Source organism: Numida meleagris, chromosome 4 (assembly GCF_002078875.1).
Source record: "Numida meleagris isolate 19003 breed g44 Domestic line chromosome 4, NumMel1.0, whole genome shotgun sequence".
Taxonomy (NCBI): Eukaryota; Metazoa; Chordata; class Aves; order Galliformes; family Numididae; genus Numida; species Numida meleagris.
Window position 1 is genome coordinate 48385347 of NC_034412.1, and position 16848 is coordinate 48402194.

A 16848-nucleotide genomic window follows, 5' to 3' on the forward strand; every position below is an offset into this window, starting at 1 on the left:
GATAGGAAGGACAAAGCAGGCACAGTAGTGGCCAAAGGGGCAGTGACATTTGGAGCTGCGCACAAAAGCCTAACTGAAGAAACCTCTGGTTGCAAAATTGGTCTTCTAATTCAATAGGTTTTAAATAGAGACCTAAGTGAGTTGATTATCCCTCTTAGAAGTCCAATTTCTGTTTGCTTACATGAATTCTATGGTTAATTGTTAAAATCAATGAAAATGTTTTTAAGTTCTTTCGGAAAACAGTAGTTCTACAGTATGGCTATGTAAGCAGAAAGTCTTATATAATATTCCCAGTATGTTAAAAAATATATATATATAGTGTTCAATGTTGTCACCACGCATTGGCCACCTCCTGACTAGGAAGAGCCAAACTGCATTTTGCTTTTTTTGTCATTGTCCTAAATGAATTTTTGCCTTATGCTGCTTATCCCCAGTGGCTGTCCTTAGTAGCTGGTTTGCTGAGGGAGGAGGCATTTATCTGAAGCTTCTTAGGGTCAGGCGTAATGATGTGCCGTCGGTGAAACCACACTGGCTGTTCTCATTCACTTTCTTCCTCGTGTTTTTGAAAATGGCCATTTGGCAAAGTTGTAACACTTGAAATCATGAGCTTTTCTTAGCAGATGTTAGTGAACATTTAAGTAGTGACTTCCTTGTGAAAGAGTCAAAAAAGCTGAGAAATCTACTCTGTGGACAAAAGCACCAATGAGTTTGAATGTGGAGCTCTGAGAAGAGGTTGTACGGTGCATGACTCATTACAAAAGCTGCACCTGGTTATACAAGACCAAAACAATGGTAGTTACTCCAAAGAACCTGCATTTAGTATTTCCACAAAAAATACAAATCTACAGTGCATGAATTGCAGTAGTCTCTCTTGGCAGTTTATTTTCTCCCTAAAGCACTAAAAATCAATGCAGGGTTTTCTTTATCAAGTCTGTTTTCATAATGGAACATCCTCGTCCGTACTGGTGTATTTTGGCAGGCTGAAGTCATACTCATTGCACTTTGGGTTGAAATTTAGGTGGAGAAGCACTCATGAAGTCCACTGTAAGTGGAGCTGTTTGAAACTCCTTATCTGTCCTGTTAACTGACTTTGGTTACTCTGGAGCCCTAAAACCAGGGATATTCACTCTGTTGATCAGATTTTTGCTGGGGTAATTAACTGTGTTGTCTGTAAGAAAGGATTAGTGCTCAGCATGCTTTGCTCGGGCTTGATATGCTGTTGTTATCCCACTCATGGAAGACTTGCTTGCAAATCATTCTTACTGACCCAGAGGGTTTTAGTCTTAGGACTCTATTTGTGCTTGGCTGTTTTTTGGTAGCCTCTTTTTACAGACATTTCAGGAATTGTACCTTGAGTAGTTTGACTGCGAGAGGAAGCATTATGACTCTTTATGAGCATTTATGACATGAGACAAATTAATCTCTTACTGATTTTTTATTTCATTATTGCAATAGATAACTGCTGTTTGTTCACCGCCATGAGCCAGAATCTCAAGTGCATTACCCACACATATCTGTCAGTCTTCTTGTGACGAAACAAATATTTTTAAGTGTTTTTTCGTTCCCTGCATTATCTGTTTTTTTTTTATTATTATTATTTTTCTTTTTAATGGCATGGCTGCTGTTGCAGGACGTGCCTCCTGGGCCATTAAAACTCATACTTGAATAATGGGATCTGTTGTCTTGGATCACCTTTTTACTTCAAACAGAACTGCTGATAAGCTTTTGTTGAAAAACCTGAAAAAGTAGCTCTTCCTTGTGTGAGTACAATGCTTCTTTTGTACAGAAATGTATTTTTCAACAATTGTTTTTGCAGCTCCCAACATCCTATAATACAGCTTTTTTGTTCAAAAGTGAATGAGAATTGGCTTGCTTTTAAAATCATAAATGAAGTTCTGAAAGATGTTCATTCTATTTTTTTATTATCATTTTTAGTACAAGCAGAGGAGGGAATTCTTGACAAAAGTAAAGACTTCTGGGTTTACTTAAGAATATACACATGCAGAGCTATGTTTTAGCAAAACAAAGCAAAACTTAGTATTTTTCCTATCATAGTCTGATGGTGATATCTTGGACGCTTAGTTGGTCCAACTGCTATTGAAAATACCAAATGCTGTAGCAAATCCTTAACGCTGACTTGAGTTCAAAAAATATCAAAATCTTTAGATATAAACAACACTGGAGGATCCTGGCTGCTCATCAGAAGTAGATGGTCTTTTTACTCCCGGTGAAAAATGTAAATGTACTATTTTCTCTTACAGTGGTTAGCTGTCAGGTGAATCTTCTCATAGCTAAGGAGATTGAATAGAATAGCTCTGCAATGAAGCCTCCTTTCTTCAGGAATTTGATTAGTAGCTTAATTATAGCACTGTGCAAATTACATATTTGATGCTGTTATACAAAATAGGCTTTCAGTAATTACTGTTGGTATCAGTGTTGTTGGAAATGGAGCATTAGGGACTTGGTTTCATTTCAGGTAGTACCTTTGCAACAATCTTTTCAAGTGCTAGGTGGTACACTGTACCTGTTTGTAACCAAGAAGACCAGTTTAACAGCATGCCCAACAACCTTTGTGTGCTTTACTGAGCCTGGGCCAAAAAGTGCATTGCAGTGCTCAAACAGAGTGGAGAAGGCCTGGTTGTACCTGGAGGGCTGCCAGCTGCCTCACTGCTGACAAGGTTCCTGGAGGAAAACGTAGTTAAAGGGTTATGGGGAATGTGCTGTCAGCATCTCCTTGTGGTCAGGAAAGGTTTGAATTTCAGGCATTGTACTTAAATGAAAATAAGCATTTTCTGTAAATGGTTCAGGTCCCAAAAGTGAAAACTAGAGTGAAGATGAATCCTGTCTTTCTTTAATGCCAGCTGCCAGCATTTCACGTTTTAAGTTTCAACAGAAAAATAGTTGAGGCAAATTCCATCAAATGAATTGTAATGTGAATGCAAAGATAAAAGATAATTGAACTTCTTATGCTCTGTCTTGTTCCTGCTAATCAGAAACTTACTATCTTAGAGCTTTTAAATAAACTGATGTAAAATAAATTGTAATTCAGCCCAACTGAGCCTGGACAGGAACTTTGAGGTTTAATGTCTGGTGAGATAGAAATGAAGTATTTTCTTGGGACTGAGCCCCAAGCTTCTCATAGCCTTTTGCTTATTGTATTAGGTAACACCTGTCAGTGCTTGATAAATCCAAAATTATGCATAGTCTGAATTCTTTTGAGCTTTACATAGGCAAAAACGTCAAGCTGCCACTTCCTAAAGCAGTGCATACCCAAGCAGAAAAATGATGGGAATTGCCATAATGCATTAGCTTCTTAGCACCATTTTCTGACAAATCAGTGCTAGCTGCTGCAGAGGGGAGAGGAAAGTAGAGGGCAACAAACAGCTTTTGTATAATCAACCTGCAGAAATGCCTCCTTCTGCCTGTTTGTTGGTTCTCCCTGTCTGCCTCCTCGCTGCAGTAGTGCTCGGCATGCCACTGTTCTGCAGGAGGTCTTCAGAAACACTGGGAAATGCTATGCTGTGTTGAGCTGAGGGGATACTGCAGATCTGCAGTGCCATAAAACAGTACAGCTCTAATTTGGAAGGTGAAAATGATCTGTCGAATGTCATAGGAAAAACAAGCTGAGGACAGCTATGGGCACAACATGAAACAGGAGCTTTCAGGGGAGGAAGAGAGGTTTGGCTCCCTGTGTCTGTAAGGCAGCTTACTCCAGGGGAGCGAATTTATTTCTGGCCTCACTTTCCTGCCCTGATATATTTATTGCTTATCTTTTTTCAGTATTGTGAAAGCGATACTATGGGCAAGATTGTTGTGATTTAAAAAAAAAAAAAAAAAAGGCAAGATTTATTCTTTTCACTTTGCTGTTAGCACCAGTGTCGGCACTCTGTACAAACCTGGTCATGAATTAGAGTCATGGTGTTTTAAAAGGCATGATAGGAAGTACAGCTTGTGCTTCCAGGGGCACCAGTATTGAAACTCAGTCACAAAGCCTTGCAGGCTGCTTCCAGAATGGAATCATACAGAGCCTATAGCTGTTATCAAAATAGGAAATGCTGTTTTGGTGTAGGTTTAAGCTGTTAAATAGTGTGTAAGAGTGGTTTTGCTACTGCATGCTGAAGGCAATAAGAAAAACACCTAACTGTCCTCAACTGACAGGGCTATCTGTTCACTTCTTTTCTAGAACGCCTGTTTTATAAGCTAACTAATGCAGTTTTATATTAATGTGGATGATGCATAAAAATACCCTGTAATGATTAATAAGTAACAAATACAATATGAACAATAGATTTACTTGGTTATATCTTAGAAAAGAAGTGCACAGTGGTGTGTAGTCCACTTCTGTCTTCTGGAGGCAGTGCTGCCTCTGACCTGCAGGCACTCAAGCAGTAGCCTCAGCTAGCACCTTGGTGCTGGCAGCTGTATGGATGAGTGAGCTGTTTCAAGGTGCCTCATGAAAGAAGCTCTCATCCATTTTCCTGGGGCTGGGAGGGGTGCAGTTTACTGCAGCAGTCATAATAAATTGATGACTTAAAACAGCAAGCAGTCCTGAATTCAGAATGAAGCTATGTAAACATCATGCTGCCTGTTGAACCACTGTGTTCTTATAAGATAAGAACAGATCTTCTGAGGAATGGAAGCTGAAAATGGAAACAGAGCTCCTTACTTCTTGTTAGGCTCTGCTAGTGTTAGAGCCGCTCAGAGAGAAAAATGCATACGCTATCAAAGAACTAGCAGTAAGTGATAATTGAGATCACTGTGAATTTCGTACATTTTTCAACATGAAATACAACTTAAGATACAATTTAAAATTATGAACAGCTTTATATTCCTGCAAAATGGAGTTTAGAATATCAATTACAATTTCAGGATGATTTGTTAATACAAACGCTACCAGTACAAACTGAGACCTTCAACATTTCACTGATTCAGGGCTCAGCTTGAAAGGGAACTGACTTGAGGGTCTCAGGAGTTGTCTTCCGGGGCACTTACAGGAGGCAGTGGCAGCTGCTTGCTGGTGCCTTTTGGCCCAAGCACATGAGCACAGTGCTCTGAAATCAGGGACCTGATGTGCCTTTGGGAAATGCAGGTGCTAGTTAGGACGCTGAGCTGAGGACGTTAGTATTGGGAAGACAAACTGGTTGTGTCTACGCTCTCTTACTTTTCTCTGGAGTTGAGATGCTTGCATGCTAGGGAATGGAGGAATTCAGGACAACATGAGCGTTTCAGTTAGCTCAAGATCTCAAATTGTCCTCTGTCTGTCTGATTGGGGCTCACTCTTAAATTGCTGGCACAGTGCTGTCATCATTTGCTGCTTATATTTTTTTATTTCATGGCTGGAGCATTCTTTCAGGAGAAGCATTGGACAGCCCACATCTGCAAGTGTGGTAGTTGCTGTCAGAGAGAATAAGGATTATGCAGGCCTTGGACCACGCATGTGATCACTTCTGTGGGGACATCACCAAGGGCAAGTTAGTAAATAGGGCACTAAGCTGGGAGAGCAGGAGTTTCCTCAAGCCAAGGAGTGCTCTAGCCCAGATCTCCAGGTTCTTGTGAAAAGGCATCCCCTGGAGCAGGTGTCCTCTGCTGTGGCTGGTGTGCCATCTCTCCTGGGATGGAGGCACAGGGAAAGTGGGTGATGCTGCTGCCTTGCAGCGGGGGCGGAGAGAGAGCAGAAATAATTTACTTGGTTAGTATATGGGCTAATAGTCAGAAGAAGCACTGCTCACTCTGTTTCTCCATTAGATCACTGCTGTATCTTTTGAAAGGTTACTTCTTGTTCCAGTCATCAGTCCACCCATGTTTTCACTTGGTAATATAATGCTTGTTTGGGGACAGGAAGTTTTCACTTGTGGACTGATCTGAAGGTACTGATTCTATTCACCTGTGAGTTCCCTCCAGAAAGCAAAAAACCTGCTCCTCCCTGCAGTGTTGCTGAGGAAAGCCATGTACAGTCCTTTACGGATCTGTTCACTTCTGCTTGTGCTTGCCCTATACAAGAACTCCTTATAGGGGTAGGGGGGAGTCCAGGAAAAGCAACGCAAAGAGCTGCAATGACCTCTCCCCTCAGCTCCACCAGTAAGAATTCCAAATATTTGTTCTAGGTGAGCTGTTGTGGTTCCCAGCTTATCTCAGCTGACCCACGGGCTGCAGCTGAATGGGCACCGTGCAGGGCAGAGGCTGCACCCTGCAGTGTGTGGGCAGAACAGAGCACTGGGGATGAAGCTGGAGGCTGGAGCATACTTAAATCCTCTTTGTCACAGAGCTTTCTGTACTTTGAACCCTCCCCTTGCCCGATTTCAATAGCGGCTTTTGTCTGGGTGCCCATACCTACTTGACCCCGTCTTTTAAAACTGAAGCACGAGCTTGGAAATGTGTTTTTCTTCCCTTTCTGATGTTTAAAATTCACGGGTAGACTAGTACTGTAAAATGCTGCTTTAAATACGTGGAAAATGCATGTGTGGTTGCTTGGTGTTTGGTTTGTCAACCACTGGATGTCACTGCTGCCTCACAGAAGGTTCTCTCAGCTCCTTTCCGGTGGGTTTGGATAAACAAGAGCAGAGGCTCTCAGGTTGTCACTCAAATAATTGCTCACTTGTGTTTCTTGGAAGAAACGCCACGTTGATTATAATATACATTAATTGCAAATATCTAAAACAAACCTCTGATTCCCGGTGCAAGGTGAGAGGCAAGATTGTGCTGTAAATTACTGCAGCCTGCTGAAGCTTGTGTGCTTGATGAGTCAGTGTGCTGACTGTCCAATAAGTGAAATCAAGTCTCTGGAAAAAAAACTAGTAGCATGATTTAGAGGTATAAATGTAGCAATTTTATGACTTACAAGTGGCACATTTTGCAACACATGATTTTTCAAGTTTAGAAAGTGAGATGTGCTGAAAGATTTGATGTGATTAATTTGGATATGTAGCAAAAAAAAAAAACTATCTAGAACTCTGGCCTTATGTTTTGAAAATATATTAAATACAGATTAAAAAATGCTTATAAATTGCTCACAGATGTAGTGCTGAATTCAAATTTTTATAATAGGTTTGAGTGTTTTTAAATATGATAAATTACTTACTGCCTCTTGTTATGCTCCTGACCATTTTCTACCTACATTTTCTACTACGGGAATTAACTCAGATGAATATATCCATAAAACAGAGCACGGTTCTGTTGATAATCTGCTATTAAACACACAGCGGAAAATCTTCCCTGAACCAGCTGACTTCTCTCCCCTGGGCAGCGTAGCCCTTTTATCTCTGCAAATAGCTACTCAAGGCACTGGCAGCCTCAGTGCTGCTGCTGCAGATTGAAGTGCTGCAACTTGTAATCGGCTGAAATCTTTGAGAGCAATTTGGGGAAGGAATACATGAGTCACCTGATGCATTGAAAAAGTCCATCTAGCACCTGTGTGTCGGTAGCCTTGAATGTGATTAGCTGCAGCTACTTCAGGCATAACAGGAATTGAGATGGAGGCTTTTAGACATAAAGGTGTATTTCTGGAGATTGTGCTGTTGCGGAGGTTGCTTGCATCAAGCCTGACTAAGAAAGAAAAGGCCTGATCAGGTAGCTCTTAGTTACAGAGGAATTTCATTTGGTGATTTTCATCTCCCAGGGAGAAAAATGAATAGCCCATTCTACCAATTTCAGTTTTCTTTCTGTTGGATGAGGAATATGCATTGATGCTGTTTCTTGACAAGGAAATGCTCTTGACCAAAGAATGCTATTTAAATACCTACAGATGAGTTATATGAGTTCTATCCGCATATAATTTAATATAGTTTCAGAAAACCTGGTGATTTCTGATGGTAAAGGTAGTTTATTTTCAAACACAGGAATGTTTCTTTGCATTTAATAACCTCTTTAAGTATACAGAGAAATATAACTATGGAAGTTTCAATGTTTGCATTTGTCAAGAATAATTTTTTAATATATGATAGATATATTTTAAAAGTCACATTCTCTCTAGTGGAGACTTTACTTGCTGAAAGATGAGAAAAGAATAAGGTCCTTCATCTTTTGCCTATTGAAATCAAAAGCACTACGTCTCTGTAATAAATAGAACAAATAAATATTGGTATATTTATTTTAGAAAAAATATATTCTTAGAAAGAGTGGTGAGGTATTGGAGCAGGCTGCCCAGGGAGGTGGTGGAGTCACCATCCCTGCAGGTGTTCAAGAAGAGGGTGAAGGTGGCACTTGTGGTATAGGCTGCTGCCTGTATAACTTCAGCAGCAGGAACAGGATTCAAAGACAGTGATATTATTTAGGGAATACACAGGCACCAAATTTGACATAAGTCTTACAGGAGAGAGGAACAAGGGGATGTGTATTTTTTTTTCTAGAGAGCGCAGTGAAATTGAAACGTAGAATGCTTGAAGTAGATGCAGAAAGGCTTTTCATGGCACACTGAGCTGGAATTTAGTAGTGCACATAGTTCTGCTGAAGCACTTTGTAGGAATTGACAAAGGAAACAGTCTCATTTGCAATGTCACTCTCTCTCTGATGCTAGTTAAGACATAAGAAAAATGAGAATAAGTAAGAAAGATATTACAGCCAGATACTGGCTTGACTGAACCTGTTACTTGAATGTCCATCCAATGCATTTGTAGGGATAGCAACTGTTTTTATCAAAAGGTGTTATTTATTAATGTGATAGCATTTATTTGCAAACCTTAAATAGGCATTACGTTTTCAAATAAGCCGTAAATTCTTGACCTTTTTCTAAAATGAAGTGGCCCTTCAGGACCTGGTTTCTCACTTTATTTCTTTGAGTTTTCCACACAATTATTCTATCTGTTCAAAAACTGTGGACAGGTGCACAGATTTGGCCAAGGTTGTTGCCTTTGTGCATCAGGTGAAACGTGTGACTGCATTTTGAGCAGAGGAAGGGAGAGATAAACGTGACCTTTCTTTTAGCTGCATTTGTTATACCTGAAAGTTTAAATATAAATAGTAAAGATCCCTTCTTGGCTGCATAAAGCCAACGGAAGCGCTTTACAGACAAAAACAAAGCAGAAGAAAAACCAAAACAGTCCTGTTATGTCTTATGTAGTAAGTGAGCCAAATGCTTAGTCCACCCTGGGATATTAAGGGCATTCTGGCAGCTGCAGTTTGGTGCATCCTTGCAGCATTCCCTTGCAGCACAGTGCTGACAGCAGGGACTTGCGGAGCCTTGCACCTTTGCACACGGTGATGGAGGCAGCAGTTGTTCAGCAGCTCCATCCCACCCTCTTGTGGGAGGGAAAAGGCCTTGCTGTTTGGAAGCGAGCTGCTGCTTGGGCCTCGCACCACTGCGGTGCGCTTGAACTGTATTATGATTTATGTCCTTGTTCTCTTCGGTCTGAAAGATAGCCCTCAGCGAAGATGCACATGTGGAAAGGTGTTATCAAGCAGTCCTGTACATCACAATGTCAAAACCAATGCAATGAAATCTTTTCACAGATGCAAACACTGGCATTACGATGAAAACCTGCTCACCTCCAGTGTCGTCATTGTCTTCCATAACGAAGGGTGGTCCACGCTGATGAGGACGGTTCACAGCGTCATTAAGAGAACACCGAGGAAATACTTGGCAGAAATTGTGCTGATCGATGACTTTAGCAACAAAGGTATGTTGGAGTATTAATACACTGCTTGCGGAAAAGGCAAATGCATTGTTTTAAAATCAGTTTTCTTTTAAGTTGTTACCTGCCATGGACTGAGCTGACTGCAAGAAAAGCAAGCTGATTCTTCAGTCTTTTCAGCTTTCTGTGAAGGGAAGGCCCTTTTCCAGTGATCTGCTTTCGTGAAGGTGACAATCCTTTCTGTGCAGCTTGAAAGACAGGGCTTGTACTACGTTCTCTCCTACAGCTGTGCAGGAGTATGTAGGAGACAGCTGGGAGAACAGGTCCCTCTCTCAGCTCTTGTGAAAACAAACAGTTTTGAGAGTATTGAAGGAGTTCGTGTTTAACCTGCTATGAATAATTTATTCCCTTTTTCTGTAGAGGACTCCAGATTCTTTCTTCTTTTTTTAACTATAATAAAAATTTATCTAAGGCAATTGAATTATTCTGATTCATTTTCACTACCTTTTAATTTTTAACAGCCTTTAGCACTGTGTTGAAGTGATTATTTTTCAGGGGGGTGAGGGACCTAAGAATTTAAGCTCATGCTGACTTCTGCCTTTCTTCGAGACCGGCATATCAATTCAGAAGTCCAAAGGTTTTCTTCCTCCTTAGTAATACACAGCCTGAGTTTATACTGATAATACATGTACTTTTGTGTGATTCTTACAAATATATACATATGCTGACTTTTTTCCTCTAACAGTGGTATCTTAAGGGCTAATACAAATTGAGACTGGATACAGAGAGCAGAATGTTAGAAATATGGGTATAAGGTGATTGGTATAGAGGAAATCACTTTTCAACTCAGTGCACTATTCTGAAATTTATTTTTAAAAATGCAGCCATTTTTTGCAAGATTTTATTGCTGCCTAGCTTTTTGATGGAAGTTGACAAAGAGTAGTTACATAAGTAAGAACATTTTATACATACAAGAAGCATATTCTTGTGACCAAGACAGCATTTAGACATCAGTTACTGCCTCTCACTTTCTCCTTTCAGACAAATTACTTGATTTCTTTGTCTCTTGTCTTGTATTAGTGTGGCAATAACAGGACATCTGCCTCACCCACAGGTTTATGGGAGTAAATCCATAAAACCCGAGGACTTTCAGGCATCAAGATAATAGTGAGCCAAAAAAGGCACTTAAACTCTTAGGTTTTGGTAGAATAGATTCGTAGGAAATGCAAATCTGTGGCAAAGAGGAAAAGTCTTCAGTAGTTCTACCCCTGCAAAAATCATGGTTTCAAATCTTTGCCCCTTGTGTGTCATTCGATGCTTGTATGGCTCTGATTTTGCAGGTCAGAGCTAATCCATTATTTTAACAGAACTGTGAGCATGTATGATGGCAGTCTCTTTTAAGATGATGGTGAGGAGCTAGGGTAGGCTTTTAGGAGCACAGGCAAGTCAGAACTGGTCAGGAGAACAGAATTACACACTCTTTGGCCTCCTCTCTGTGTAATAGCTGCATTGGGCATGGGCATGGACGGCAGATGGCTTTGTGCTGAAGCTCTGTCCCTCTCATCACGCAATCTGCGCTTCTCCCCGTTTGGCCTAGCAGCAGTTGTTGTGTTCTGCTGGTATGCCTGCTGTGAACTTTAAAACTGAGCTGGTCACATAGTCAGGATTGAGTATAAATTGCTACTAAGATAATGTATGCTAATTTTTACATCATATCCATAGATAGGCAGATATCATTTTCTGTTTATTTTTACAGGAGAGGAAAAGTTACCTGTATTGTAAACTTGTCTACATCTGGCTCAGTCTAATAAAGATACTGAATGGTACATAATAGTCTCCGGTATCCTTTACAGCCTCTGAGAATTTGGCTTAGATATACACACACGCTATAAAACAGAAATATCTTCTCTCCTAAGGGATATAATCTTAATAATTCAGTCAGCAGATATGTACTGTGTTTTTCCTTTGCGGCTGGGATCACAGCTTTCCTTCTGAGCTGTTCAAGGACTGCCTGAGTGAGCAGCATGAAATAACTGCAACGCTGATGGTCTCTAGAAACATTACCAGGTTTTTACTAATGATCACTCTCAATATTTGGGTTGCACATGAGTCATAGCTGACTCTCTGCTACACATATGTCATTTATGGAATGAGTTTGGCATAACTGGCGCTACACTTTTCCAGTACATGACTAATGTTAAATAAAGGGAGTATTTTTCCAGAAACTTGTTTTGGAATGCAAAATCTATGCTTTTTACACACATATGCATGGTTAGCAGATAGATACAGTTAGCCTAGAACTAACTTCCAGCAGGCCCTTTTCTTTATTTTTCCTACACTTCATTTTCCCAAATAACTTCAGTCAGAAATTGGAGTGAAGAGAGCTCAGGATGAAGTGTTCTCATGCGTGAGCAGCTGGAAAACAAGCAGGGACTGGAACGGCTCTGTACACCTTGCTGCAACTGCATTATTTCCCTATAATAATTCATTAAAATGCTTTAGGCTATTACTTGGTAAACATAATTAACTTAATTTCAATCATTCAAATTGCATTCTAGATTAAAAAATGGCTGAGGGAGGAAAATCTCCCTCCACTTCTTTCTCCCTGGAGAAAAGCATGATCTAGCACAGCCAGCATGGCACGCCAAGCTGCCTGAAGAGATCCGCAGTCATTAGGAGAGCTGCACATCACAAACAGCCTTCGCCATAGTAGAGCTGCTGGTGGCTCTTTGCTTCTCCAGCCAAAGCAGAGGTGGTGCTGATCAAACAGGCAGGCTTCGTGACTTTCCCTTCCCCGCCTGCTTTCAGACTGCTCGTTTTGTGTCTGCTTTTCCTTACATACCTTAGAGGGAGAAACAGCTGCGGTGCTTTGAAAATGCTATTTTTCATTTAGTTCTTTGTGGAAAGTCAGCTGGGAGCAGCCTCTTTGCAGAATGACACTGCCTGCCGGGCCTTCATCTCCTCTGCAGACAGTGGGTCTTGGCTGTGGAAGGCTGCTCAGGGAGATGTGCTGAGTTCAGCTCCAGCTTGTCTTTCTTTGCCAACACACAGACAGAACAGTAACAAGATGATGCTAAGCTAATTCAGTTGCACTAGTTCTGATATTTGCAGTGGAAAACTGTGTACTAATGCATGCTAGAATCCATTTTCTTATGTCTTCCTTATATCTGGCGTAGCATCTCTTACACTAATAAAAATGGAAAGCAGTGGGCATAGACAGGTAACAGTACTTTCAATTTAATAGTACTCACAGGTGGGATCTGAAATGTGAATGGGTACCCCTGACTGAACTGAGAGCCCTACGCTTGCAGTGTTAGTGTGTGGGACTGGGAGGCGGCAGCTTCAGGGAGGGCTTGTGGTGCCATTCCTCTTGTTCTTTAGTAAATGACATCCATGAGTGGAGGAAGAAAAACAGAGCTCTCCTCCTCCCCACCCCCAGCTGCAATCTGCGATGCCTAATGCCTTTTGGAGAAAGGATGTGCTTTTTAAAAACACTGATTCATGCTGCAATCATGCAGTGAGACGTGAGAGAACCACCCAAACAAGGGAAGACCATATTGGTGGTTATAGTGCTTTGGGGGGTAAAATAGACATTTTAAAATAGGAAATAAAATACGTTGAGGCTGTCGACAGATATCGTAAATACTCATTTTAGGTGAATGGCATTTAACGTTGGCCAAACAATATTTCTAACCGTAAAAGGATCAGGGTTTTATACAGTACTGTCATGCAGCCTAGCAAGGCCAGGTCTCTATAATATGGGAAAGGGGGAAAATTCAGTTTTCCTGTGGGAAAGAGCACTTGCTGCTAGCCCTGGCAAAGACTAGGATAATGGACTGCAAAGCCCTGGGACTTGTGCTGTAGAAAAGCTTTACACAATCAGTGTTACTGGTTTTTACGGCTCCCTGTGAGCCGTACGTAGCTGAACCTTTGATAAGTAAAACATTTGGCTTCACAGGCAAGAGAGCTGGAAATAACTTTATAAACTCTAAAACCTTCCCGACAGTCCTTCTGGTGCATGTATTTGGAACGTGCAGAGTAAATAACGGTGTGGTTTAGAGATTCTCATGGTGCTATTTCAGTGGGACCTCATAACTCACTTAAATTTATCTTATAACCTTTTTATGCAACTATCATATTGCATATTCTCTATATACTCATGGTACATTACTCTATATAGCATAAGTGATAAAATTGTTCTTTCCCTAGTTTGATATTTATAGATCCTTGAAGTTATTCTAGTTCATGAGGCTTTACAAAAGAAACTGTAAATGCGTGTGGAAAAAGAGAAGAGGATACTTAAAACTGTTGCTTGAGAAAACTTTTTCTTTTACTAAGTTGAAGAGGAGGGGTAATATTGGTATTGAAAGAATACTGATTTTGAAGATTTTCTGGTCTTTGGTAGAACTGCTGAATTTTCAAGTTTGGAAACTTCACTTTTAAGAAATAAACATTCTTATCTGAATTACTTATATGTAGCTTTTGTTTAAAATAGACATTTTTGGAATACTTTTGGCAAGAATGTAAAACTTACTAAAATCTAAGGTGTGGCAAACTCCAGGTTTCAATCCTTTTAAGTCAGAGTGCAGAAAACAGCATAGCTGAAGCACCTTGATGGCTGATTGCTACTGCAAGGGATGTCCTTCTCCTTCCACCTTGGCATGTCCCTCCTGAGCACACCCACCTCTGTGGTTTCACCAAATAGAAGACAGGCCAACCTCAGCCAGCTCAAAAGCTACTCCTTAAGTGGATTTCTGCCTGATTAACAGCTTGTGTCGCACCATGGAAGGCAGAGATCCAGGATTCAGCATGGGTGTTAGGTGTTGGATAGGCTTATGGAGGAGCCAGGAGCAGTAGAGGAGGAGAAGGACATTCTGTCCTTCCTGGCAGCATGCTCTCGGCTCAGCACAAATGTATGACTGTCTGCCCCTCCAGTCTGCTGCATCCCATGCCGTGGGTGTCCTTGCCCCTGCTTAGGTGGCTCATTTTGGGTCCTGATGGAGAAACTGAAGCCGGACACGATTCGTTCAAGTCTTTCAGTGCAGAAATAGATTTCAAATGAACAGCGGTAGTTGAATTAGCGTGGCCTCAAACTGTGAGCGCCTGACTGCCAGCCCTTCTGCCTTTTTGAATTTTCTCAACAGAATCAACTGTGCGAAAATATTATGCAACACTAGCATCCTTTTTTCAAATTGTGTGGTAGAAATGTGCTTTCCAGAGTAGTTTGGCAAAGCCCAATGTGCAAATACAAATCTGTAAGCATTCCAGTGTAGCACATCTTGGTTCTTGTGGATAACTCTTCTCTTTATTGGCCAACTCCCTTTGGCTTAAATTTTCTTGCCCTTTTTGTGTTCTGTAGGATTTGTAGCATCATCATCAGTACAATGAGCCACAGCTCATCCACTGCAGTTCTGGCCCTCCCAAGTATTGTTTTTATTAATTTAATTAAAAAGTTAGCCCAGCACCACTGCTGCCCCAAGTTGGGACAGGTCTAGATGAGGGAGGGGAATAATTTGAGTACAGTGAGCTTTTGTCTCAGATGTCCAGATTTAAGAGACTAGCATAACATTTTTTAAGTCAGAAGGAGAGTTGGCAAAGAGAGACATTAAACTGAAAAGCAGTGCCTCCTACTATATATGTGTGACATTATCTGATGAGGAAATACCATATGCTGAAGTGTAGGAACTTTATTAGTCTATGTGATCAACAGGTGAAGACCTGAAAGCCACTTTGTGATACAGTGAAGTGACTGAGAGTTTTTCATCCAGCCCTGCTGTGGTGCGGCCAACAATCTGACCTGCTTTTTCTTGAAATGTGATTTTAAAGAGATGAACTTGTGCCACAAAGTCATAGAGCTCCAAGGCTTGATCCCTACATGTTTAACGTTTGTGCACAGCAGAACAAGCTGCTGCTTGAACTCGAGATTCCCTAAATCCTCTATGTCTGTAGATATTTTTTAAGTAGAGTTGGAGTTGCGTTGTAGTAAGAGTACAAACATGACTAAGCTTCACCCAAATAAGTTTTTCCTTTGTTGTTTGATAGTGCACCTAAAGGAGAGACTGGACGACTACATTAAGCAGTGGAATGGCCTTGTAAAGGTATTTCGAAATGAAAGGAGAGAAGGTTTAATCCAGGCTAGAAGCATTGGAGCACAGAAGGCTAAGCTTGGACAGGTAGGATCCAGCTCACACACAAGTCTTGATTAAATATGTACTTAATTTTACTCCTTTAAGATTTTTGTTTGTTGGTTATTAATATTAAGGTATTTCAATGTAAAAGAAGATTAATTAAATCTTTGTGACATGACTGTACATTTGCTTCTCTGTTTCTCTCTTCTGAAGGTTTTGGTTTATCTGGATGCCCATTGTGAGGTGGGAATTAACTGGTACGCGCCACTTATAGCTCCCATCTCCAAGGACAGGTAATGCTCTCCTATGACTTCCAGTGCCTGGCCTCGTAGGTAACAGAAGTCAAAGTAACAATATTCACTTTTAAAATTAAAAGCACTATGCTGTATACCTATGTCAACTCCTGTCTGTATCAAACTGCGTCAGTATTTGTCGAATGACAGGTTTGTCGTCTCTCAGCATAAAAGCTATGTGAGGAGGAAGGAGAACAGGCAAATAAATCTCCAGATTTTCTGTTTCAGTAAATGTACTGAATATTTTGCTTAATATAGATTAAATATAAAACAGCGCTTCTCTTTTGCAGTGATCTCAGTGATCACAGTTACAAAAACATTCTATTCTAGCCGAGAAAGGATGATGATTAAACAAACTGTTTATTTTAACTAAAGAAAACTGTTATTTTTGGTAAAGGAAAAGTAATGGCAAAAGTTCTGATTTAATCAAGATTTGAAGTTTCTACCATCTCAAGAGTTTTATAACTTTGGGTTTGCGAGATGGTCTAATTTGATCTCTTTGAAGCACTGTGGAGCATTACCTCTAAGGAAGCAGGGCCTGGGGCTGAGTCCATCTGTCCCGCAAGGCCAGGTATCTGCAAGGAGCTGGTGGCAAAAGTGCCTGTGCTGTGTACATGGGACCCACGTGCGGTGATAAGAGTGGGGATCCCAGGGACTCCATGTCTGGCTGCTGTTCCCATGCACTACCGAGCTCCCAGTTTCATAGTCAGGAGTGCATGGTTTTAGGAAACCATGGGCTTGTTTAAACATTTTAATCCTAGAAAGTAATAGTTTAATCTTAAAAAACCTACTTATTAACCTGTCATACTAGCAGAAGTTTCTTGAAGAGTATTTTTTTGTATGTTTTTTAAAGGTCATAAC

At 40.7% G+C, this 16848-nt stretch overlaps 1 protein-coding gene across 1 annotated transcript in view; it reads left to right on the forward strand.

Moving 5' to 3' along the window:
- GALNT7 (polypeptide N-acetylgalactosaminyltransferase 7) overlaps nucleotides 1-16848 on the forward strand; it is a 40375-nt gene that overhangs the window by 7478 nt on the left and 16049 nt on the right. Inside the window, exons 3-5 of the mRNA XM_021395488.1 lie at nucleotides 9445-9611; nucleotides 15609-15739; nucleotides 15908-15987. Of these exons, the coding sequence (XP_021251163.1) occupies nucleotides 9445-9611; nucleotides 15609-15739; nucleotides 15908-15987 (378 nt within the window). The remainder of the gene's footprint in view (nucleotides 1-9444; nucleotides 9612-15608; nucleotides 15740-15907; nucleotides 15988-16848) is intronic.